Source organism: Halichoerus grypus, chromosome 4 (assembly GCF_964656455.1).
Source record: "Halichoerus grypus chromosome 4, mHalGry1.hap1.1, whole genome shotgun sequence".
Classification (NCBI taxonomy): Eukaryota; Metazoa; Chordata; class Mammalia; order Carnivora; family Phocidae; genus Halichoerus; species Halichoerus grypus.
Genome location: NC_135715.1, coordinates 164,439,085 through 164,463,438, shown reverse-complemented (window position 1 = coordinate 164,463,438; position 24,354 = coordinate 164,439,085). Strand labels below are relative to the sequence as shown.

General features: G+C 46.7%; 1 protein-coding gene across 6 annotated transcripts in view; it reads right to left on the bottom strand.

The window, feature by feature from the left end:
- NRP2 (neuropilin 2) overlaps positions 1 to 24,354 on the bottom strand; it is a 115,366-nt gene that overhangs the window by 5,988 nt on the left and 85,024 nt on the right. For 2 of the 6 annotated variants that reach the window (XM_036066140.2, XM_036066142.2), the window contains exon 16: positions 11,999 to 15,533. The exons of 2 other annotated variants lie outside the window; for them this stretch is intronic. In XM_036066140.2, the coding sequence (XP_035922033.1) occupies positions 15,253 to 15,533 (281 nt within the window). In that variant the 3' untranslated portion in view covers positions 11,999 to 15,252. Of the gene's footprint in view, positions 1 to 5,180; positions 5,234 to 5,325; positions 5,512 to 11,998; positions 15,534 to 24,354 lie in introns of those variants that run through there. 2 more of the 6 variants (XM_078071229.1, XM_078071230.1) reach the window with 2 other exon arrangements.

The window sequence follows — 24,354 nt, the reverse complement described above, 5'->3', positions numbered from 1 at the left end:
AAATAAATGTATGGTAATTTAACAAAGTCACATTTCATCATCGTATGTTTTAATGTAGAAGTAGAACTGCAAAGAATGTCATAATGCCTGACCACCTCCACATATCTGTGCTAATCTCTCTCGTCTTTCCTCCTCAGTCTACTTTTCCTACTGGCTTTCTTTATGGCTTAGAATAGGTCAAACACGGGCATCCAGTCTGACTAGCCCAGGCTTGAATAGAGCTAAGTTAATTTACTGTGAATTTTCTCCAGTGTTATCGCTGTCTATCTTTTCTTTTTTTATGATAATTTTTGGGGGGAGGTGGGAAAGACAGTCTCTTTATTCACTATGCTGTCCATCTTATAGAAATCAGAGCCAATGAAAATTACCTGTCTAAAATGGTAAAACATCAAAGAAGAGAATCAAAACGTGGTGATTTATCATTTCTTTCTTTCTCACAAGTTAATTATGCCTGCCCTGGCCGTCAGCTCAGGATGGCACCAGCGAGCATAGGGCCCTTTAGGAGTTTTATTGAACCCCAAGTCAGGTGAACAACCTTGAGGTCAGCACTATAAATTGATACCTGAAAACCCAGGCTTAAGCCAAGCCCAAATTCCAGACAGCTAAAACTATCAAACAAGAGGAAAAAAAAGAAGAAAGAACTTCAGACCGGCCTGAACTTTTCCCTCATCAGCACATCTCAGAGAAGATCTACTTGACCATGACCCGAACTGAGGATTGATCTATCACTGCTACGCTCGAAATTCAGTCTTTTCCTGGAGGCCGTGTTTTTAATCACGTTAGATAGAAGTCTTCCTCATTCCTGACCAAAGTGCTAAAGCACATTCTGATCCCCCTGGTCACCAGCAAGGGATGCAACAAAACAACTTGCCAAGACCCCCACTTGAAAGGATCAATGCCATGTGGCACTGATTTGCCATAAATCCAGCCTGTTTCTGGCATGTTTATAGCACAGCAACTGGCACCTGCAGGTCACGCCAGCTTCCCCACCTCAATGCCCATCCCCTGCATTATTCTCCAGACCCCTACGATGCAGGCTGTTTCCTTGAAATGAAGATGTGAATATGAATCAACAAGAGGCAGGTGGTGTCCGTCATAGGGATCAAACCGAGCTTGTGAAAGTCAACCTGGAGACTTTTTTTTAACCGTATGAAACAAACAAACATGGACGAAAACCATCACATTTCCAACAATTAATTGTTTTGACGGGATGCTCATATGCCTTAACACCTTCACGGTTAAAAGATGCAGAACACTGGATAAGACTATGGGAATCTGCCTAGCACAAAAACTGTGGGGCTCTTGCCAGTGACTTTTGGGCCAAATCCTGTTCTTGCTTTTAGGGATTTGGTTTCTGCCAAGGATGTGACAGATTCTTGGAGGCTAGAATGCCATTTTGCTCCATCTCATACCCTCAGGGAAGAACTCTTAGGACACTATTGATCACGGCTAGAAAGGGGTGTATGTGGCATTGATCTTGAAGGATAAAGGGTAAAAGGATGGTAATGAGTATGAGAACATTTCGCCCCAGGAGATCACGGCCTCTTGTCTCTGGAGACAGAGGACTGGATGAGATGACCTCGCAAGAACTGGTCCATTTCTAAGGTTCTCTGAAATTGATTGCCCAGATGTGGCTGAGATTTCTGCACCTGGAGAATGAAAGGCTACTCAAGGTGAAGAAGAACACTGTAGAGGCTTGACTTGGCTTTTTGTATAATCACTGTTCCCAGGAGTTTAGGTGAGTGGGAAGGGGTCGACAAAAGGATAAGTTAATCAACATTTTCAAAAGCGCATCTGTTCACCAAGCCTTAAAGAAAGAATGGCACACTGGGGAAAACCCAAATAAAGGGAACATTTGTACAAAAAGCAATTTACTTTGATAGCAATTTTCTCTAGTCCCCTTGCTAATATTCTTGATATCTGTGTTTGATTAAGAGCTTTTTTTCTTAAAAGCCCCTTTGCCCTTCACGGGCCACTTTCCTTTTCTGTTAAACCCAATAGGTAAACCTGAGCCTGTTTCCTCAGGATGTTGGCAGGAAAGGAGTGTGGCTCTCCCGCCAGGTCCCTGTAGTTCTAGCTAGAAAAGGCAAGGGTAGAGAGGAGGGAGAAATGGTGAGCTCAAGACACAGAGGGGAGGCAGCACTGCCCTGACAGCAAAAGACAGCAAAAGCATGTAGGGACCAGGGACTCGGAATTGAATTGAATTGTTCTTTTTTGTAAAGGACAAACTTGGAGAGGACCTTTTAGGACTCCGGTTCAGTGGGTGGGTGTATCTGTGAGTGGGAGATGGATGAGGGAGAGTGGAATGGGCCACACCTATAGGATAACACAGATCAGGAACAGATCTTACCACCCACACAACTTCCACTTTCAACCTTTGTGCTCCCATGACCCGATTTCCTCTGGGACCCTGTGTAGACTCGATCTCAGGCCAGTTTGACTCCAAAGCCTGAATTCTGACTCTCAGTACTGTGTTAGGGCCAGAGGAGGCCTCCCACCCCCAAGCAGCGAGTTCTTTGGATATAGACAGGACACCGCAATTACCACCATATCATCACTACCCTCTTCTAACAGGCTAGTAATGGATCCTAGTTGACTGGATATACGCTCTCTGGCTGTTTGCCTGCATCGCCAGCTCACCACTTTGATGGGAACTCAGGAGGATTTCTCATGAATGCGAAAATCTGATTTGAAATTTGAGGCTCATGTTTTCTGTGACAGGCGTTACTCAGAGGGGGGAAGTCTGATTTACCTTGTTCTTCCAAGGGCTGTCTTCATTAACCAACCAATCAACCAACCATCACTTATAAAGGGGATTTACAAGGCGCCCGGGAACCACACTGAGGACTTTGAAAAATGAAGATGTATGGGACCAGGTATCTACAATCAAAGCCCTTCACCATGGTTGGGAAGCAAAGACCCGTCCATGCCAAAACAGCAGAAAAGAAAGCGGGGCATTGTAGACGGGACTCCAAGTGCTGCTGGCGTCCAGGGTGGGGATTGGACACATGAGGCTGGGCCGCTGCCAGGAAGGGAAACATGCGAGTGGGGAGGAGGATGCTTTGGAACCGAGGCTGCTGTGAGGTAAGGGTTGGGGAGTTCTAGCTCCTTTATCTATGGAAAGGAATGGTTCCACACATAGCACCTGAGTCTTTTCACTCATATACTGATCCCTTGGTGTTGGCTTGAATTCACTTCTACCTGATCCATTAAGGAATTCAAAGAGATTGCCATGCCTGGCTACAGATCTTCCACCTGGATTTCCCTTTGCGAGAGTCAGGTCTCTGCTCCTCCCCCCGACTAGCTGCTGTGAGCCAGCAGAGTGAAAGGCAGAAGTGAACTCATGCAGGACTGGAAAGGACTTTCATAGAGTTCAAGTCATCAAGTGAGCAGAGTGGCCACCACTTAAAAAACAAACAACACAATTCAACAAAATCTGGTCGTTTTCATATTGTGATAGAAGCCTTGGCTGCAAAGTCCCGTTTCCCCAGGAGCCCCTCCCCTTAGCACCATCAAGAGGTGGGTTAGGTACACAGTGAAGAGTGATTCAAGTTCTTACCCATCCCCTCTAGTCCTGATTTTTCAGGGCAAGAGGCCTGTAGGGGCTAGTTACGAAAACATTCACTCACTGTTCTAGGAACACCCTCCACACTAGAAGAGTCACAGACTGTCAAGTGTCCTTATCAGTAAACTGCAACACTATGGCACGAAAGTTGAAAGGCCATACCCGTTCACAAACCAAACCTACTCTAAGGAGATGTGTTTTTCCCTGTGGGGTCTGGAACGCTGCCTGGTCAGACCACACATGCTATGCAGGGGAAACACCCCCAACACTCCAACCTGCAGCCGGGAAATTCCCCACTGAGCATGCTTTAGGCCGCAAACAGGAATGCTCTCTCTGTCTTTCCTTCCCATTCTCTCCTTCCCCGCCTTGTGTACGCATGCGCACATGCACACACGCTTTATCTTCCGCTCTCCCTCATTTTCTTCCATTTTTTCCCCCCGTCTTACATGAAGATTCTTTGGGGTTAGACTGCTTTTCTGCAGGTACTCTTAGAAAACTTTCCACCTTCACTTTCCCAACTTCTCCTAGGCTGTGGTCTCCTGCGAGTGTATTGGCATTGACGTTGTTCTGTTTACTTTCTGCATTGTAAAAGGAGCTTTGCAAGATTGCTCAGGGAGTGAGAAGCCTGCCCCAAACCACTGGCTATTTTTAGATAAATTATTTAGGACAGCCCATTCCTGGGTCACTTGAATGTAGATCATTTCAGGATAACTAACATACTTTTCTGTGAAGAGTCCCTTCCATGCCAACTCGGAGCAGTGGATTAAGTGGCCTGGTTGCTGTGTATCTGAGGGGAAGCAGCATGGGCTATGGAGGAGCACTACACTGGGAACAGGCTGCCTACTTCTCGTCTGAGTTTGGCGATCCACCCCAGGTGTGAGAGCCTGGGTGAGACCCCCTGAGCCTCAGTTTGCTCCTCTGTCAAGTAACCACTGGCGTTCTTCCCTGCTGTAGAATTGTGTCTTTTTTTTTTTTTTTTAAAGATTTTTTATTTATTTATTTGAGAGAGAGAGAATGAGAGAGAGCAAGCACATGAGAGGGGGGAGGGTCAGAGGGAGAAGCAGACTCCCTGCCGAGCAGGGAGCCCGATGCGGGACTCGATCCCGGGACTCCAGGATCATGACCTGAGCCGAAGGCAGTCGCTTAACCAACTGAGCCACCCAGGTGCCCCTAGAATTCTGTGTCTCACAGGAAGAAAATGAGAAGGGTCAGAGGGCCTTTCAGATGAGGACTCTCTCAAGAAGCTGCTGGTTGAGGCAGACAAGGTGACTCCCACAGAAAAGGGCCCCACACTACTCATTGCCTCAGTCTTCCCCCCAGGTCTGTCTTCTCCTGGGTCGTTGCTCCCTGAAGGCAGCCATCTTAAGGTGTGTGTGGAAAGAGAAGACCACGAAAAGGACAGGTAAAGGGGAAGCCACGAGGTCCCCTGTTTTCGATACTTGCTCATTTGCCTTAGGAACCAGCCCTGCTAACTGGCAATCAAGGAAGTAAGAGGGTAAATTATGCCCCAAGTGTTAAGCCTCCACCTCAACTGATAAAACCAGTCTGATAACATGGCCACTTAACCCACCAAACCGCAACCGGCCTTTAAAGCAAGGATTGAAGAGTCTCTTACACACAGGGGATCATCGAAATCATTCATTTTCACAGGTACAGGTGTCATCACCTCTAAAGAGGAAGAAATTGAGGAAGGAGGGTCAAAAAATGCAGTAAGTCATTGAACAAATCAGTGGTGAAGTGAGTAAGCCACATTTTCGACACCTTGTTTGGGGCTGTGATTTATGTGGGATAAGCTCTTTGGCTACTTAGAACCCTTGCTGAATTTGATTCCAAGTTCTTGAAACCCCTGAGCCAGCTAAATCACTGGACTGTTCAGACGGGAGTAGTCTTCAGAAAATTCTCTCAGCCATTTTGTTTTGATCCCAGCAGGAGATATAACACCGAGACTGAAATAAATGAGAAATAATGAAGGACTAGGAGATATTTCTTGGCCTTTCAAAGTGTTTAGTTCAGTTTAACATTTAGTATTGGCTGAAGCTCCCCCCGCCCCACCACACTTAATTTCCCTAATTCAGTTTGTTCATCCCCAGTTGCTACAAGGAGCCAAGAGTTCAGATGTTGATGAAAACTTTGCCAAAGCTCCTCCATTAGGGAGTCAGGGTACTCGAGAGCCATTTATCCCTTGCTGGGTTTGGCTTCAGTTTAGAAACACCATCAGAAGATCCTTTATCATGGGTTTTTATCTCTTGGGCTGATAGCCAAATATATGCAAAGTCATGGAAAAAATATCTTTTGGAGTTTTCAAATGGTTTCAAGCTGGAAAACATGGGGGCCTTGGTTTGAGATATCTGGAGTCTGAACTTGAATTTAGCCATTATTTTTTATTATTTTTAGTTGAATAACCAGGAGAAAACACTAAAAAGGCCTGGAAATACCAACTGCAAATGAGAAGGCTGTGAAATGACCTAATAATATTTTCAAGTGTGGAGGCGGATGAGCAGCTGAGGCCAGAATGGCTCCACTGAGCCCCAACAATGGTGTGAAAATAAGAAAAATGCAGCCAGAGAAATATTTTGCTGTAAAGATGGGATTCACAATTGTGCAGGCTGGAAAAACCCCACTACGGTGATGGAGGAAAATTCTGGAATCTGTCCTCCACCCTAAGTCTTGGAAAAATCAGAGACATTCTTCATGACTATAAGTAGATATGTCAACAAGAAATAGGCTGTTCTTTTGTTGGCTACCTTCTTAGAGTAGGAAGGTGAGGAAACTATAAAATTTCAGGGTAGAGGTGTCTCTCCCCAATCTTATTTTTTCCTGAGATAAAAGTCTTACATTTTCACATTTCACAGAGCTCCCCTGGTGGGCTTTGACATTTCTCCTCTCCTCCAATCCTGATGCTCAGGAAGGGTGCATACTGGGAACAGCACTCAGGTGGCATAGTTCCCTACGACCTGGGTGAGCGAAAGGATAGGGTCGAAGAAACAAAACTGCGTTCACTCCCCATGTGACCAAAGATGTCTTCTTAAAGCTTCCCCTCATATTTCATAAGTCCCTGAAGAAAACACCCTATGCATCTCACCAAGGGAGTTTGTTATACTTAAAAGCTGGGCTCTTCTTCAGAACATAAGAATTGACAACTCTGTGAGATGTTAAGGGCTCCATAAAGGTGCCTCTCTCTACCCATTCAGGGGGTGACTTCCCCCAGAAGCCTGCTGGTGACCAAGGACTGTAATTATCACATAAGAGAATACTTTAGTCTCCAGTAAGAATGCAACTCCTTGGAGGAAAGTAACCAACTGAGCTTTGAGGGAATCTGCCCCACACTTTTCTGGGAAAGGGTTTGGTGATGGTGTGACAATGACAGAGGAGAGGAGGAGGGGGGCCCCCAGGAGAGGGGGATGATGCAGAAAGGGGAGTCTGGAGGTTGAAGACGAGCAACATCTGGCACAAAGGCAGATGGGCGGGGACAGGTCCTGCTCGGGGAAAGAGGAGGGGATGGTGGCCCTATGAGGAGTTGCAAAGCCAGACAGCCATGACAGTGTGGTGGGCCTGGACTTCCCATGAACACTATTCCTGAGCTTACCCGCTTGGTCTACAGTTGGCCGAGGCTGATGAGGTTCCCTGGTCAGGGGGCTGCTTTTACAACCCACGTCAGCCCCTGTCTAGGTCCTAATGCTGCTCTCCGCATCTCAGTGCCTGCTGTCAGAACTGCCCACGCGGAGCAATGGGGAGTCCACACGGGCCCCTGAGGTCCTCATACCCCCTCTCCCAGCCCCTGGGTGGCAGTTAGGAAACACAAAGGGACAAAATGGTTCTTTAACAGTCTGCTGAAATGCAGCCTCAATAACTGGCGGGCTGGCTGAGAATAGGACGTTGGTCAAGGCCCCCTCTGGCTCAAAGCTTTCTCTGCACTCACATCATCACTGGAGCCGGCTGCTCTCTAGCAAGTCAGAGAACTCCAGTCCAGGCGTCGTGTTAATGAGTCCCGCTACCTGACAAAGAAAGCGCGATTGCTGAAAGCCAAGACATGGTATACTATCATTCTAGTTCTGGCTTGGAGCCCTTGCTTAGGGGGTATGTTAGTTAATGATCTTTAAAGAGTTCAATTTTGCACAATTAGAAGACAAAACAAGGCGTGTGTGCGTGTGTGTGCGTGTTTGCAGTGACATATCTCTAGCTCATCCGTACCTCACGCTCATGCTGCTCTCTCTCCTGAGCCACCCCGAGTTATCTACTTGAACCCCATGCCCAAGAGGCAGAAGTCCTGGATTTTTTGGCAGGTCAGAGAAAAAAGCCCATAAAACCCATATATGGCAGTAGACACTGTCCATTATGCTCAGAGTCAAAGTCCTATTATTTAAACCCTTTGTCTTAGTGCATAGTAGAAATCAGGGTGGTGCTCTTGGAAGAAACGGTGTTTTGAACAAACAGGCCCCTTGGCTTCTCTTCTACTTGCCACTCCTTGCTGGAGCCATTTGGGGCCAGCAGCTTGGCCTGCACATATAAACCTCCCACTAGAAAACAACCTCACCGCCCGTGATGACTTTCCTTGGGTCACATCAGCCCCGAACCTCCTCGGAAGAAAGCTGGACGCCACCTTTTGGCCTGGAGAGCCTGCTCTGCTCAGGCCCAGTGTGGGGGCCTTGGTCCTAAGGCCACAAGGATTGGAGACTTTCTGTCGGCTCGTGGGCCTGCTTGTGGCTGCTGGAATATTTTAGTCTGCAGCACAATACTGTGCACTGACCTTAAAGGATGTTTTTTACATGAATTTTTTAGTAGAAAACATAAATAAATAAGAGCAAGGCACAGCACAGTCCCTCTTTGAAGAAACCAAGTGGAACTCATTAATCATGGAGAACAGGGCTCTGCCTACAGAAGCCAGGCATGGAGTTAACTCCTGTGCCCCGGCGGCCACAGCTCCTGTGAGCTGCCACGTACTGCCAGGCCCACATCCTCCACCAATGGACAGTTTTTGAAAAAGTCCCCACAACTACAATTCCCTGCAGTTAAAACTATCTAAAGTTTTCTCTGGCAAGCACTCCACCCACTTTAGGGAAGAGAGATAGTCACAGAGATTACATGGCCTGTGCAGATGTGGCAGGGGACAGAACCCAGGATGTCCACTAGAGATCCACTATCCTGCACATGGGGACAGATGCACTGTAAAAGATAAGCCTCAGCCATTTGCAGCATCCCTTAAAGTGAAACTAGGCACACCGTTTGACCCAGAAATTCTGTCGGAGAGAAACGTGCACAAAGAGGCAACCTCAAAGATGTTCATCATGGTATTGTTTACAATAGGGAAAAAAGTGAACTAGACACAACCCGAATGCCCACAAGTAGGGGAGCAGTTAATAAACTATGGTACGTCGACACAATATGGGATGCTATGCAAGAGCTAAGAAGGATGCGGTAAGTCTGGAGGTGTGGACTGAAATATTGTCAAGATTTTGTTAAAGGAAAAGGAAGAAGGTTGTCCAACAAAGGAGGAAATGCTGTGAAATCATTTATGCAGAATAAAACCAAACCACGATCCAACCAGACCACACTAACTGGACACAAATATACATGTTTGTCATGGTATAAATCAAAGCCTGGAAAGAGATACCTCAAACTGTCTCTCGTGATTACTCTCTTTGGAGAAGAGAGTGAGACTGGTTAGCAACGAAATGGACTTCTGCTTCTTCTGTGTTACTTGCATGTTTCCAGGATGTAGTTGTGTATAACTTGTAAGTTAAAGAGAGAGTGAGAAACCCAGGCAGTTATTATCCTAAAATTTCCCCAGCAACTTCTTTCAGGATCAATAACCACTCTGGTCGTAAGCCTCCAAAACAAGATGTTTCCCTACTCAACACCCAGACTGCTACTAGAATGTCCATTGCTGATTTTTCAAACAGCCTCTCCTATTTCTTGGTCCAATGCCCATGGGCCTTTAGGTTTTTTTGGCTCTTGGAGGTCAGTGACAGCAAAGCCCAAGAACAATCACTTTACCCAGAAGAGAGTAGAATGATTCTGGGTCTTCTGCCCACTGGGCTAGGGGCAAGAATGGTTTCTGCTGGTTGCCTGGAAGCGCCTAGATTCTCCACGGTGCCATACTCTGCTAAAAGGGGTTTTGTTTTTTGGAAATTTCATATCTCTTCAGTGCTTAGGTCTGGGGCCAAACGGAACTCCCCCACATAGCGCAAGCATACTCTGGCTGAGGCATGTGGCCTGACGCCTTTTAAGGGTGCGGGTTTCTGATTAGATCTCACCTCTAGACATACTTCAGTGCACCTGATCTATGTCAGGCTTAATTAAATCCTACACTATTCTTAGCTTTTAATTTATTTATGTAAGGCGATTCTTTTCCCTGCCGATTTTAAGACCATCAGCTGGCGTCCCCCTCTCCCCTCCTTCTGCTCTGGCTGGATTTGTTTTGTGTTTTCTTTGGGCCATCATTGAAGTGGATGAAAGGCAAATTACAGCTGTGAGGACCCCAGCGATGTGCACAATTAAAGAGAGAAAATAAGCCGCACCTATAGATCCGCAGTTTGGCTCAGATGGGTAGCCCACGACAGACAAATCAAAACTTAAAAATGAAGCTCTTTTCATCAAAGATTACAGAAAGGCCACAGTGTTTGTGCAAAGCAATCGCAAAGTCAGTGAACAGGGGTGAGGAAAATGAATGCAGTGCTGCTGCAGATTGGCCGGGCTTGGGTGATCTGGGCTGGCGGGGGTGGGGGTGTCTTGCTTCAACAGTGAGAACACACACTTAAACCGTCATAAAGGGCCAGGTAGGAGCCAGAAAAAGACATACTGGGCCTCGACATCTGGCATTTATGATCCATGGAAACACAATTTCTGTAACATTTATACTTGAGCTCGGTGTGAAATGCCACACTGGTAACAGTGCTGTGTTTGATGCCTAAGATTCGAGTCCTAACAGTCTTCTGCCCTTTTGGGGAAGACAGAATACTTCTAGAATAAGCCTTGGGACTAGAACCAAAGCAGGAAGAGCAACGATGAAATGCTCAAAGGTAGTTCCAAAAATGGTAATGCTAATGAAGCGTAAGGGATGGTTAGTTTAACTTAGTCTGGCAAATTTGGTCCTGGAGCTCAGGAAAATGTTGACTGAGCCTGGGTCTTTGCCTGACATAAGTACTTTTGAGATGCTTTCCGTTTCTCCTTTACTAATGGGAACAAATGGCTTTAAGGAAAGCCAAGGGTTATTTAGACAAAAAGGGTAATTATGCTTTGTCATTAGAGTAACAAACAATGCTTGGGCATTCTACTCTATTCTCCCGCAGAGGACAGATAGCAACATTTATACTGAGCCATCTGTGCGAACAGTTTCCTGTAAGATCTGAAAACCAAAAGCCTGCTTCTTTTCAGCACCACTTGGACAGGTTTACAGATGTAAAAAAAAAAAAAATACTCCTTCCTGAATCTAGGTTTTGAGGGGAAAAAGCAGGACTCTGCTGGAAAGAGGGTCTTCTGGACATGTCCCTTTCCTTAGGACCTTTAAGGATGGTTCTTTGACCCCTGAGGAAGGCTCCTGGGTTGATGGAATGCTCTTAATACACCCCATGAGTCGGGGGTGGTGGAAAATCCTTCTACGACTTCTTCTTGACCACCATTTAGAAGCATTAAACAGCCAGGAGGTGGTATTTCCTACATTTTCCCCCCAGCCCCCCACTGATAGAAATATTTTATATAACTAATCACTAACTACTCAGAAAGGAGAAGTGAAGAAAAATACATGTCAACACAATCTGGCTTTCTGCATAAGTTTCCCCAAGCCCCTCTCGAAGTTTTTATAGAAAGTTCCTCTTACAAACTGTTCCAGCCTGATGGTTCCAGGTTCATAGTCATCATATAATTATCTTCATTACTTGCTCCAAAATGAAGTCTGGAATATTTTGGAGCCTTGAACATGCGGTAAGTTCCCATTTTGTCTGGGAAAGTACTCATAAACTGGAGATCAATGTCCCCACGGAAGAAATAATTTGGTAGGCAAGGGGTATGATGTCGCTGCTACCTCTCCAGAGGAAGCTATCTGTCTCCACAGGGCCGAGAACATGATTCAGCTCCACTGGTCCCATTCCCCCTGGGGCCCCTTGACAGGAGAGTCCAATCTCCAGGGATTTGCCGTCAAGAGAAATTTTGTGGAATCACACTGAGCAATTTAGCACTTAGCAACTTTTGCAAAATCCCACACCAATCATAAAAGTTGGCTCAGCTGCTCAAATTGGATAAAACTCCTAACAAGCAGTAATAAAAATAAAAGAAGAAAAAGCTGGCATTCAGCCTCAAGGAGAAAAACCCACCTACCTCCCACAGCAAGGCCCTGTAGCTCAGAAGGCGATATGCAAACTTTGGAAACATCAATTTGTTCAAAGCCTACATTTCAACTTTGTTCTCAGAGGCAAAAGTGAAAAAAAAGCCCAGATGTTTGTATAAAAATATCATCATTTTATTACATTCCACACAATACATTTTCAAATAGTTTCCAATGTCCACAAGTTATTTTGACACACAGGTAACTGAGCAATGCAAGAGATGTCACAGTTATAGGAAGAGGGAATAAGAATAGAAAGTAAAAATCTTTAAGTTTTCTTGTTTTGTTGTTGTTCTTTGGTAATTTTCGATTATTTAGGTGTTTGCTTGCCTGCTAGTTTCATTTGAAAGACAGGGTCTTTTTAAAGATGGGGTATCAATGTTGGAAATATTACTGGATTTCCTATCCTATTCTGGCTTTAATCCCAAAAATGTGGGATAAGGGAAAAGACAATTTCACTTTATTTTCAGTGTCCTGTTTTGTCAATGACAATGCTATGATTTTTTTTTTCTTTTTTCTGCCTTCACCAGCAATTAGGGGGATAGCAGTTGTTAGCATAATATCAAGGAAGGGATTTTTTTTTTTTTTTTTTTTTTTTTTACCCCAGAGATAAGGGTTTCCCTCCTGGAGCTGTTGAGATGGAACCTCTACTAAGGCAAAAACATTACCAGCCCAAGTTAGACCTTCAATTCATTCATTCATTCATTTATATTTTAATAGTTGCTATCACCTCTTTGTCTTCTGAGAAGCAACTCTAAACACATGCATGCATGCATTCCCCTGTCCAGTCTATTTTTCTTAGAAGAGAGTGATCCTTCCCCGCCCTCTATGAAATACAGAATTTCGCTTTCTAAAGCTGCGAAGCATGATTTTATAGAAGAGCTGCCCTTTGAGCATAGTAGCTGGATAATACTATGAAAGTTGCTGGGCCACAGAGAGAGAGAGAGAGAGAGAGAGAGAGAGATGTGACATCCCCAGCTGAACTGCATCATGGGATTCACAAAGATTTGAGCAGTCTCATATTTTCAACTATGGCATGTACATAAAGATGATGCCACATGGGGCATCAGATAAAGACACAGCAAATGCACAAAGTTGTTGTCATCTTCTTTTAAAGAAGGGAAATCCTCAAGGGTATATAGTAACTCAGACAGTTGCTACACTGGCTGGATTTTCCAGGTGTAATTTCCTGACACCATGCCCCTCCACAGGGTGCCTACAGGGATGTCAATCATTTCGAGGGAACGCCTGGCCCCAAACGCACAACTGGATGTGGACACCTGAGATAAAAAGCCCTTAGTGACTGGCATGGAATTCATCACACGGTATGCTGGGCCCTTGCCCCTCCCCCTCTCCTGGCTTCTTTTTCCATCTTTGGCTGGGGTAGGACACTTGAAATCTCAAGGTAGCTCATGCTCTGGCCTTTCATCTTTTCTTTTCTTGGCAGCGCTGCTGTGGTTGAGACAGAGTAGCTCTTTGAAATAGAATAAGAGTGGGAGAGCACCTTTCTTTCAGAAGGATGAAAAAAGCCAGATGTGAAAGTGAGTGTGTGCTGGAGGGATCTGCCAATATACTCTGAAAGAATGCTAAAAGTCTCTCTCTCCCAAGCAGCCAAAAAAAATTAATATTTTGTTCTCAGAAGGTACCTGGAGGCTCTCAGCCCAGGCAACCATCTTTGGAGAGAATCTTATCCTTCCCTGGTGGATTCCGAGCAGGAGGGTGAGAAATCAACACCCCCAAGGCTGAGCCCCAGTTCGCTGAGCATCTCATTAAAATACACATTTCCTATCAATGAAATTGACTTCATTATTGAATCTATCCTTTGTGCAATATCATTAGGCAATTTATCTCCAATATCCCTCTCCCTGCGTTGCTTAGAGAAGACACATGGGCAGCAACAGATTTATTTTCATTATATCCTCTCCTGATGCAGCAACATCTGGAAATGCCAGGCCAGCCTATGAGGGTGTATTTGCCAGATGCTACGAATGCTTTAAGGGGTAGCATACTGACACGTGAAAAAAAAATGATTACTTTTTTATATTCTCATAATATTTAAATAAGTCAGGTGGACAGTCTTATGTTTTAGTGGCTGTAGATTCAGGCACACATTAACACCACGAAAGGAAAGCAAATGATCCCTTTCCCCCATATTTTACAAATGCTATTACAGTGACCAATAGAATACCAAAGAATATGATTTTTAACCTTCTTCCTCAATGCCATCCCAAATTGGGCACAATAAGCCCCCCAACCCCCCCTGAGTGAGGAGACTTTTAAAAGACCACACTTCAGTCCTTCCTTCTCCTCCCTTCTCTCCTCCACCTCCTGCTCCCAACTTAAAACAGGCTACTGCTTTTCCTACGCCAGTCTCAGATTTGTTATTCTTTATGACTTATTCCAAGATTGGACTTAACTGATAAAAGCTAAACATTCATTATGAGCTTCTCTTTTATAAGGCAACATGAGACAGATTTGCTTCAGGGCTGGAAGTCGAGATGGTTCTGCACACACCCGAAGGCCGGCTATCTTGCTCCTTCAAAGACTCCAGGAGACATGACAACGGGTCATGTCTGAGTGCGTTGGGGGGACTTTCCTCTTGGGTCAGATGGGTTGGGAATGGGACAGGGAGGGGAGGGGCCACATTTCATCTCATGTGGCCTCTAGATTTTTAGGTACCTGGAGATGATAATGGTAGCCAACAGAAACCCAGCCAGAGCTAGATAAGGCAACAAAAAGCTTCAATCTCTTCTCCAAGTAAACAAAACTAGTACAGTATATTATTTTCTTGTAACATGTATCCCCGGAGAAGTAACACAAGAATTAAAGGGGGTCCTCTCTGAACACACCCACACACACTACTCCCCACAATGAGTCAGTCTCTCTCTCACACCCACACCCCCCACACACACAGAGCTATTCACACGCAAATGTATACTATGTACAAACACACAGAGCCAGGTTTCCTCTCGAGTCTCCTGGCAGACTGCCCACCGAGAGGAGGTAGGGGATAAGGCAAGGGGAAGAAACAGGGAACCAGTCTCCGAAAGAAAACCAGCTGAGCCTTCAGTTGTGAAGTGCTGAGGGGTGTATCTCTTCTCATATTCCAAGATGCAGCATTAGAGTTGGGGGTGGTTGGTTTGGAATCAACAAAAGGGGGGAAAAAAAGGACCCAAGGACAATGGTCAGGATGAATAAAAGCACACAGGGTTTGGGCCGAGAGAGAGAGAGAGAGAGAGAGAGAGAGAGAGAGAGAGATGTCTGAGAGTTCACACAGAGACTAGGCGAGGAGAAAAAAGTGCAAAATCGAGGCAACGTGTTTGCAGTCTTTCTCGTTTGTTTTGGGTGCTGTCCTTTGCTTCGGCCCTCAGCAGTGCGAGCCGCGGTCTTGCTCTAGTTTAATGGTTAGGGTGGGCTCCACCGCCAGAGGGGCCCCGTTGGTGTAGTGGGAGGTTTTGTAGGTGATGGAGTGATCGGTCTTCTTGGCCGCATAGCGGAACCGGTGGTAGTGGAGCACCAGGGCCAGGGCGACGGAGACCAGCACCAGCACGGCGCCCCCGGCGGCCATTACGTAATACCAGTAGGCTGGGATGGGCTGCACGGGCACCGTGTCCACTGTGGGCTCGGTCCCTGGTAGGAGGGTGCCCCCTGGTGGAGAGACACAGAAGAGTGTTGCTAGGCTGAGAGCATGCAGACTAATCAAAAAATTAATTAAAAAAAAAAAAAGAAACACATACATGCTTTGGAGTGGATAGGGAAGGGGACAGGGGAATAAGATGGTACTGAGTATTTCACTCGTGCCAAGCACTTTTAAATGATTGATATTATTTCCTACTCACAACCGTATGAGATAGGTACTGTTGGACCCATTTCACAGATGAAGTCTAAACAGAGGCTCAGTGAGGTTAAATGAACAGTGGTTATACAGCAAGTAAGTAGGTAAGTATGGGAGTCAACCAAGAGCTGTGTGATTACAAGGCTCTTTTCTTCTTTCTGTTAAACCACAGTTACTTTATCATAGATAGAAGCGTTATTAATTCACACACATACATACACACATGAATACACACAAGTAAATGATGCTGAAATGAGTTCCGGGATTCCGTAAGGCTGATTCTCTGAATGGGTGGAAATTTTTGGTCTGGTTGGCCAGCATTCTTAGACAGTGTATTAATTAGGCTGGCTAGACTTAAAGGTGAATTCCACTTTGGTTTGCCAAAGCTTCCATGCCCATTGAAATCAGCCTGGTCTTGTCTAAGCAGGTCAGTTATCACTGTCAAGCCATGCCTAACACATCTTCGTTTTTTTTTTTTTTTTTTAAATTGGATAGAGGATCTTAAAACCTGATTGGAAAGACGTTGCAACAAAAAAAATGTGGGCACAAATGATAGTGGGTATGAGAGAGAGAGAGAGAGTGAGTGAGTGAGTGAGAGCCAAGGCAGGGAGATCATTCTTAATCACGGAAAAGACAGAGGAGGGAAGAGAAGCTAGCAGAGGATTTCGAAGGCAACCACGTTCACTGGCCAGCCTCTGGTTGCCATGGAGATGATATAGCAGATGTAAGCCCAGGGTAACTCTGGGGAAAGACTGGCTAGAGTCCCACTTGATGCAAAACAGTGCTACAACTTGATTCTCCCAAAGATTTACATCAGATGAGAATCTGGGCCAGAACGGGACTAGGAGCTTTGGAGCTTGCCAAAACCAGACATGATCTTTACTTCTGAAAAATGATGCATGCTTAACCTATGAAAGCTTACATCCCTAGTTGCTTACATCAACTGGTGGTGGCCAGAAAGATGCATCCTCTCTATCCCTGGGATCCCCCCAGGGAGAGCCACGGCTGGGAGGGGCCGATGCCTTCTTCATCCATCCTTGGTCCTACGCTGTGGATGGATCTCTCTGCTCAAGAGGCAGCCAGGGCGGATTTATATTTCCATGCCTCCCCCATGAGACCTGGAGCCCCTCAAGCAGAAGAACTCGCTCTCCCGTTGATTTCTACCTCAGGGTATGCACAAAGAAGGCGCTCATGACTAAAAGACCTTCTGAGGTGAAGACTCGTAGGGGTCAGTGTTGGCCAAGTCCTCAGCCTGAACACCAGAATGCCTCTCTTTGATTTGGGGATTGGCTGAGGGGTGGGTCAGACCTTCTGATGTTTTCTCAGAAGTGGGAGAAACATGAGAACCTTTTTCTTGGAATATCTTTTGGAGCCTCCCCACCCTCCCAGGCTTTACTCACTGGCTCCCCCAGTGTGAGGGATCCTCTTCCGCTAAGGTGCAGGATCTGTCGGTGCCTCTTGGGCCCTCAGGAGTGCCGCGGTATTGGAAGAGCTTTGACAGGGATGTGTCAGACCGCAGACGGACCGGCGGCCACAGCAACAGCCCCACTCTCCCCTTTCTACCTTGTCTTCTTCATGACCACCTACTCTGTTTTTCTTTATTCCCACCTCATTTCTGTCATTTAATAATTTCATTACTGTAGCTGAGGAAGCTCTTTATCTCCCTCCCTCCCCCTCCCTCTCTCTCTTTCTGTCAATCTTTGTGACCATATTGAAAATTATGCACAGAAACAGAGAAAGCAAGGCGCTGAAAACGGCTCCTTGAAATGGCCAGCTTGCGAGCCACAGTGAACTGGTGTCAACTCATTATTCAGGTCACCAAGAGTATCTGCTGCCTGGCAACCGTCCTGCTGTTGGATTTGCACGTGGGCTCAGAAGAAGGCATGAGAAACAACAAAGTGTGTGGGGACGGGCTGACGTTCCCTGGTGCCAACCCCCTCTCCCCAAAGGGCGTCCTTGGGTTTGCCTCTGATTTCTGATTTCTTTTTTTTTTTTTTTAAAGATTTTATTTATTTATTTGAGAGAGAGAGAATGAGAGAGAGCGAGTACATGAGAGGGGGGAGGGTCAGAGGGAGAAGCAGACTCCCTGCCGAGCAGGGAGCCCGATGCGGGACTTGATCCAGGGACTCCAGGATCATGACCTGAGCCGAAGGCAGTCGCTTAACCAACTGAGCCACCCAGGCGCCCCTGATTTCTGATTTCAATTTGGTGCCACAGTGAGAGAGAAAGGAAGGGGATTCGCCCCCAGGGATTAACTCCCCACCTGAACGAAGCACCTGACCAGACCACAGAGGTAGGAGCACACATTTTTGTCGAGTGGAAAAGTCATAACTGCCCACCTTCCCTCCAAATCACATTGTCTCAGGTTCAAAGGCTTTCCTTCAGTCGAGATGCTGGTTTTCAACATTAAATACACCGCCTCCCCCCAAGGCTCAGAGTGCCAGGGCTGGGCCTTAATGCTACTCCTAAAGTGTTTCTTGTGATAGCGACAATGTTGGGGCATGGTGGGGAGGATCTGGGGGCCCACCAGAGGGAGGGGAAATCGTAATACGTGGATTACATGTTCAGAGTCAGAGCTAGACCTCTGGCCTCAGAGTTCTGCTCTGCTTTGGAAGACACACCCCACATTTGGTAGAAGACCCGCTTCCCCTTTCCTACCAATGCTCCTCTCCCCCCAAATTATCAACATGAAGAAAATTTTCATGACAAAAGCCATTTTGTAGACAGCGATGGACAGTATATTAGCTCCTTAAATGTTTTCCTTGGACAATTGTTTTGAGAAATGAGAAAACATGCTACATGAGTTTGTGTTTATAATGTTAAGGGAGTTAGAAAAGAGAGGATCCATTTCACAATTCTCCCCTCATCCCTTGCAGGCAATTTTGGGTGACCCGTAGTTGGGGCCAGAGTTTCTCAGAACATTCTCCAGCTAAAGAGACTCAACTCCCACAGGCAGGCGGATCGCTGGTTTGGAATCTGGCTTTGCGGCAGCCTTCGAGGGCTGCATACTAAGGCTCTGCTTTGCCAGATAGAGGAAAGGTGACAGATCAGTAGGGGCTAAATGTCCTGCCAAAGCAGCAATCCAATGAATGTCAGACGGACGGATGGATGGATGGATGGATGGGGGAATGTATTTGAAACAACATCCAGATTCCCCGGAAAACATTAATGACCCACTGGTACTTCACATAGCAGTTATCCTTGGAAAGTGCTAGTCATGTTGCTGGCTCATATTGTGCCTCTAGGTGAAGTTGCAAGAAAGGGGCCCCCTTCAGACAAATGTCACCTGTACCAGGTCCCCAGGTTGGTGATTGGCTCTATTTTGGCCCCACTTGTCCCCTCAGTCACATGGGGTGACTGGGCCATTGCTTTGCAACAAAGGAGCCTGGGCTGGTCCCCCAACATGGGAGAAAGAGTGTGGAGAAGACTCTAGCCTTGTCCAGAGCTGGCCACGTGCCAACCTGAACGTTCCTTTAGATTGCACTAACTCTTACCACTTACTCACATCCCCTTTTCTCCCCCCCCCCAATTGGAACATGCTTTCAACTCTTGAACTATTTTTCATTAATTACCATCCTCTAATTCTCCACAAAGTCTTCTCATTGTGTGAGATAATGAGAAACAGATATTTAAAGAGTCAATAACGCCAAGTGTATTTGCAAGGTTGAGCAGGCTTCCATCTGTAACAGTTCTAAGCTCCCTGGAGGAAAGGGGGCAATGCAAAGGCAAAGAATTTGAATTGTGACAAACAATACATTGTAAGAAGCCATGCATAGGAGGAGACCAAGGGGGAACAAGGACACAGTGGGTAGTGCTCCTTCCATTCCTATTGTGCAACTAGGGTTACTAATTAATAACCACTGGGAAACGTGGCCAGAACAGCAGCTAGAGTGAGCGGTCATTTCCTGAGTGCTGGGTGTGGGGCTTCGGGCCTCCCATGAATCACCTTGTTTATTCCTCGTGACCCTCAGATGGGAAACCTGAGGATCTGAGAGGACAAGCGATTTTCTCCTGGTTTGATCTGGAGGAAAATTGAGTAAGAGGGCAGAGGAGCACAAAGTAAAATGCTCAGAGGGAGCAGAGTCCTCGGAGGAAGTTCACAGCGCTGATAAGTAGCAGGGTCAGGACCAGAAGCACATGCACCGAATCTCCGGCCAGTACGGGAACCCAGGGCTCAGATAACCTCTCTGGCCCACTGCCTATTTCTGTCCATTCTAGAACAAAGCCGCCCTTATTACCTCGTGCTTATGGCCACTCCGGTGCTACAAGGGCAGAGTTGAGGACCTGTGACACAGAGTCTCCTAAAACCCAACACATTGACTGTCTCTCCTTCTACAGAAGAATTATGCAGAGCCCCGTCCTAACCAAGCTGGGAAGGGACAGAAGTAGTCCTCTCCCTCTCTGCCCCCGACTTCTGCCCAAACCTGTCTGAGGACTGTCTCAGTCAAGTTCCCGCTGAGTCATGGTAAAGAGAAAGCATCTCCCACAGCTAAGCTCATCAAATGTCCTCAGGACCTGGAGGAGTCCCCCAGGTCTCCAAAAGAAATGTTTTGAAGGACACCAACGGTGAGGCATCTCTCTCAGAAGAAAGAAAAAAGGCTCAGGGCAAATAAGAACTGTTTAGGCCTGGCCTGTCTGCAGAGTCCTTTCTGCACAGGTTGAAAATGAGGTGCTAGGGAAGGAGTATTTCAGATAAAAGGCTTGTTTAGTTTGTGAGATTAAACACACAACAACAAAAAAATGGGTTGCCTCCTCTAGAAGAGTTTACAGAAGATAGTAGAAGAATGTGGTCACGCCTACTGATCTGTTTGGAAGAAGAATGTTAAAATACAAAATCTCCCTGAGAAATGGCTCTTCGATTTGCTTACGAGCAGTGTTTGGGCGGGGGCGGAGGGGGGTCCTCGGGAGGCTTCCACGAGGCTAGCAGATGCTGCACTGAGCTCCCATATCTCTCCAAAATGCCCTAAATTCAGATTGGTGGCTGCCAGTTTCGGACCCTTCTCTTCGGTGGCACTCACTTCTTGGAGAGAGGAAAAGTCGGTAAAAAAACCTGTTCTCCCCTTAGAGAAAGTGATGCTGGCAGCTGTTTAGATGAAGGCACGCTTGAGGGGAGGGGCGCGTCAGCCCCCTTTGTGACAGGAGAGGCAGTCTGCGCGAGCAAACCTCACAAAGAATGCCTCGGTGTCCCCTTAGGCAAGCAATGGCAGCCAAGCAGTGACGAGGTTTACACACATCTCATCTCCATGCTCCCTTGCTCAGCAACACCTAGCCTTAATCTGGCAGCTGGAGACGTCAGGGGTGGGGGGGTTGGGGATGAGGAGAGAGAATTGCACACCACAGCTGCCTATCGGGAACCCTGGCAGGCTTCAGGAATACTTCTCTGCCTTTCGTACCGCACCCCCTCTTGGAAGTGCTTCTAGGAGAGAAGAGCAGGGAAGCCAAGGAGAGAGGGAATCTGAGGCCAACCCCAGGTCCTGCGCCCTGGGGTGAGGGACACTACGTTGGTAGGCGACGCCTCTGGGGGGTGGCCCGTGGGGGAATGAGGATGGGGGGAAAAGAGGAGAGATGGGCAGAGATGGACCAGTTGGCACCAAAGAAACAGAACTTAAACCCCGAGGCAAACCCCAGCCAGCTCTGTTGCTACCCCAGGACGGGTCTCTCTCATGACTGAGATGTTCACTTTCTCCTGGTTTTACCTGGAGGAAAATGGAGCAGGACTGTGGAGAGTGAAACCCAGAGATGGGCCCTACAGCTCTCAGAACTGGTCTGACACATAAAACCCAGGCTTACAGCCATTAGTAAGAGATACTGATGTTCCTTTTAGCATCCATCAGTGGTAGACACAGCGGTTCTGAATCCTCTACTGTAACAACCACCCCTCCTGAGTGCACCCGTGCCTGGGACTTCCATGGGTCTCTAACGGGGAAGGTACCAGACCCAGTCTCTCTGCTCCTGCGTTGTTCAAAGTCCCCAGCCTCTAACGTGAACAAAACCTCTTGCTTCTACTGTGAGCTGCTAAAAATAACCACCTGGTCAACAACTACAGAGCTCTGATCATGGGCTTTCCATATTTTTACTGGCTTCTTTATTATTCTTTTTTCTTTTACTGAAAAAAGAAAGTATTGGTTAAGAGGAAATAATCCATCATCTTAATTATACCACTTTTTGGTTCTTTCTTTTTTTTCTTTTCCTTTATACAATTTTTCATTTGTTAAAGCTCAAATTCTAGAAAAAGATACATGACGGCACTACGGTTATAGCTGCTGCTTAAAAAAAAAAAAAAAAGAAAGGAAGAAAAAAATGCACACCCAGGCTACATTGTTTAAAATGTGACTCATAACAACAACAACAAAAGTCTTCTTACAAATCACATGACAACGCAGCTTATTCATTCTCTCTCCTCCTTGTTCCTTCTCTACACATTCTCTTTTTCTCTATGGCTTGTTTCTCTTCATTACGGACTCACACCCTGGTTTTCAATCAAAGTATACACACTAAGCAGAACACACAGGTGACTGGAATAAAAAGAAAATGTTTCATGGCAAGAAATGAGTAAGAGGCAGAGAATGAAAGACACTTTCAAATATAAAAGATCAAGAATACCTCATAAGACCCAGCCCAGAGGCCACTTTTATTGCATTTCCTTAAAGATTTACCTAGTACACATCGGTCTCTCCTAAAGAATGAGATTGCTTCTGTCTCATGCTTAATTTATAATGGAAAAGAAAAACAACCGGGATTCAAAAAAAAAGCCATACTAACAATGTAACCGCCTATTGTTATTAGCGTTACACCATCAACTTTCCACATCCTGCCTGCCCAAACCTGATTTCTCTTTGTTTCCCTTTTTGAGTGAAAAGGCTGATTTAATCCCAGGACACCCACGCCCCCACTGGGGCTGCCACTGACCAGGAGAGGTACGCTATGCCGGTCACTCACTAGGTTAGACAGAGCAAATGGCCATCCCCTTTCCTCTCCCCAGTAGAAGGCTCTGCTTGAGTCAAAACCCAGAGTTGCATGCTGAGGTCAAAGGGGCCTCGGCCCAAAAGAAGACCGGCCCTGAGTTCACCTTGCTACGGCCTCCGAGTTCCGCGTACAACTTGCAAACGTGATAGAAGTTGTCCACTTTCAATTCCAATCCTGCCCTTGACTCTACGTTCCTTGGCCAAGTCTCTGCCCCTCAAGACTTGGTTTCCTTCTTCCAAAATGCTTGCACTCTCCAGAGACAACAGTCAGGGGCCAATCCATGCCTCCCATGCGCTGCTTTTGCTTAACCCCCGAATCAGCCCATCGGGAGCGTGCCGGAGATGCTTACCTTCAAGTCACTAAGCCCTGTGTTTATTTTGGCTAAGTGAGCACTGCGGCTCTGATGATATTTTATTTATATATTGTGTACAAGGGAACATGACTGGACTGTGAAGCCTCACGGTAAACAGAGCCTCAAGAACAGCACATGCGCCCTGCATTGTTGAATCTCTTAAGAAGCAAAGCACTTAGCCCCTGTACCTGTCAGTCATGGACTCAGACATGCGGGCTCACACACAACACTGCGTGCCCGTTGTCAGTCTTTAGCCAGCCTTCCTGGGAGCTTGGAGTCTTAACGAGCAGGTTTGACTTGCCCCACAGAAACATTACCTTGGGTCCTGGAATTCCAAGAACTTGAATTCAACTGTGATCCAAGTGAGTCAGTTCGGATCTCAGCTTCCCTCCCCACACTTGGACCCGCATTAACATAAATCTCACACACCGAAGAGCATCAACACAGGCCCAGGTACACACTCCATACTTTCACATGTGCCGTGGGGAGCGGGGATGGCGTTCGGGAGGCACGGACGGGGGAGAAAGAAAGAAATTGTATTCTGTGTCGGTCTGTCATTCTCTTTCCTGCCACTTTCTTCCTCCCGCCCCACCCCCCTTGTCTTAGAGGATGATGAGTGGAAAATTGGGCCAGATGATTTGGAGTCAAAAGCGCATCTAGGTGGCAAACCGGGAATTCATCTCTTTCTAGCCAGGAGCTGGACAGATTAATGAGAGCGAAGATAACGAGTCTAGACTTCGGATATAAAAATGACTTCCCTTATCTCTGGAATGCTGTCACCCCTGGGGTGAAGGCCAGCCGGTACAAAGAGGGCACAACAAGCCTCGCCGCTGTTCGTATGAAAACCCTCAGGGGTCAGGTGAGGGGGAGTGTTGGTGTGCGCTCTGCCACCCAGGCCAACAGAACGGAAGCCCTTCGAGGGGCTTCTAGACACTCAGCATTGGACAACTGGGTGGAAACTTCATCGGTGTCAAGTCACTGGAGCCCAAGGAGGGCAGGAGGCGAACCCCGCTGCCCCCCGCAGCACAGACCGTCACCACCACCCTCGCTCCGACCACGAGGCAGCATCCCAGATTCGTCTCTCTCTGCTCTGCTCTTTGTTAGGGAGCAAATGTCCTGTTCTGGTTTTCAGTCCTGTATTTAAATGCTCTAAGTCCAGGAGGCAAACATGCCTCCTCGTCCCCTTCACCGGACACCAGCTCCAGGATTCTGCAACTCTTTCTCCTCAGGACCGTCACTCCTTGTGTCTTTTCCCTAACTTTCTACGCTCGCAAAACCGCCTGCCACTGTACCTCACTGGGGGCTCACTGCGACCC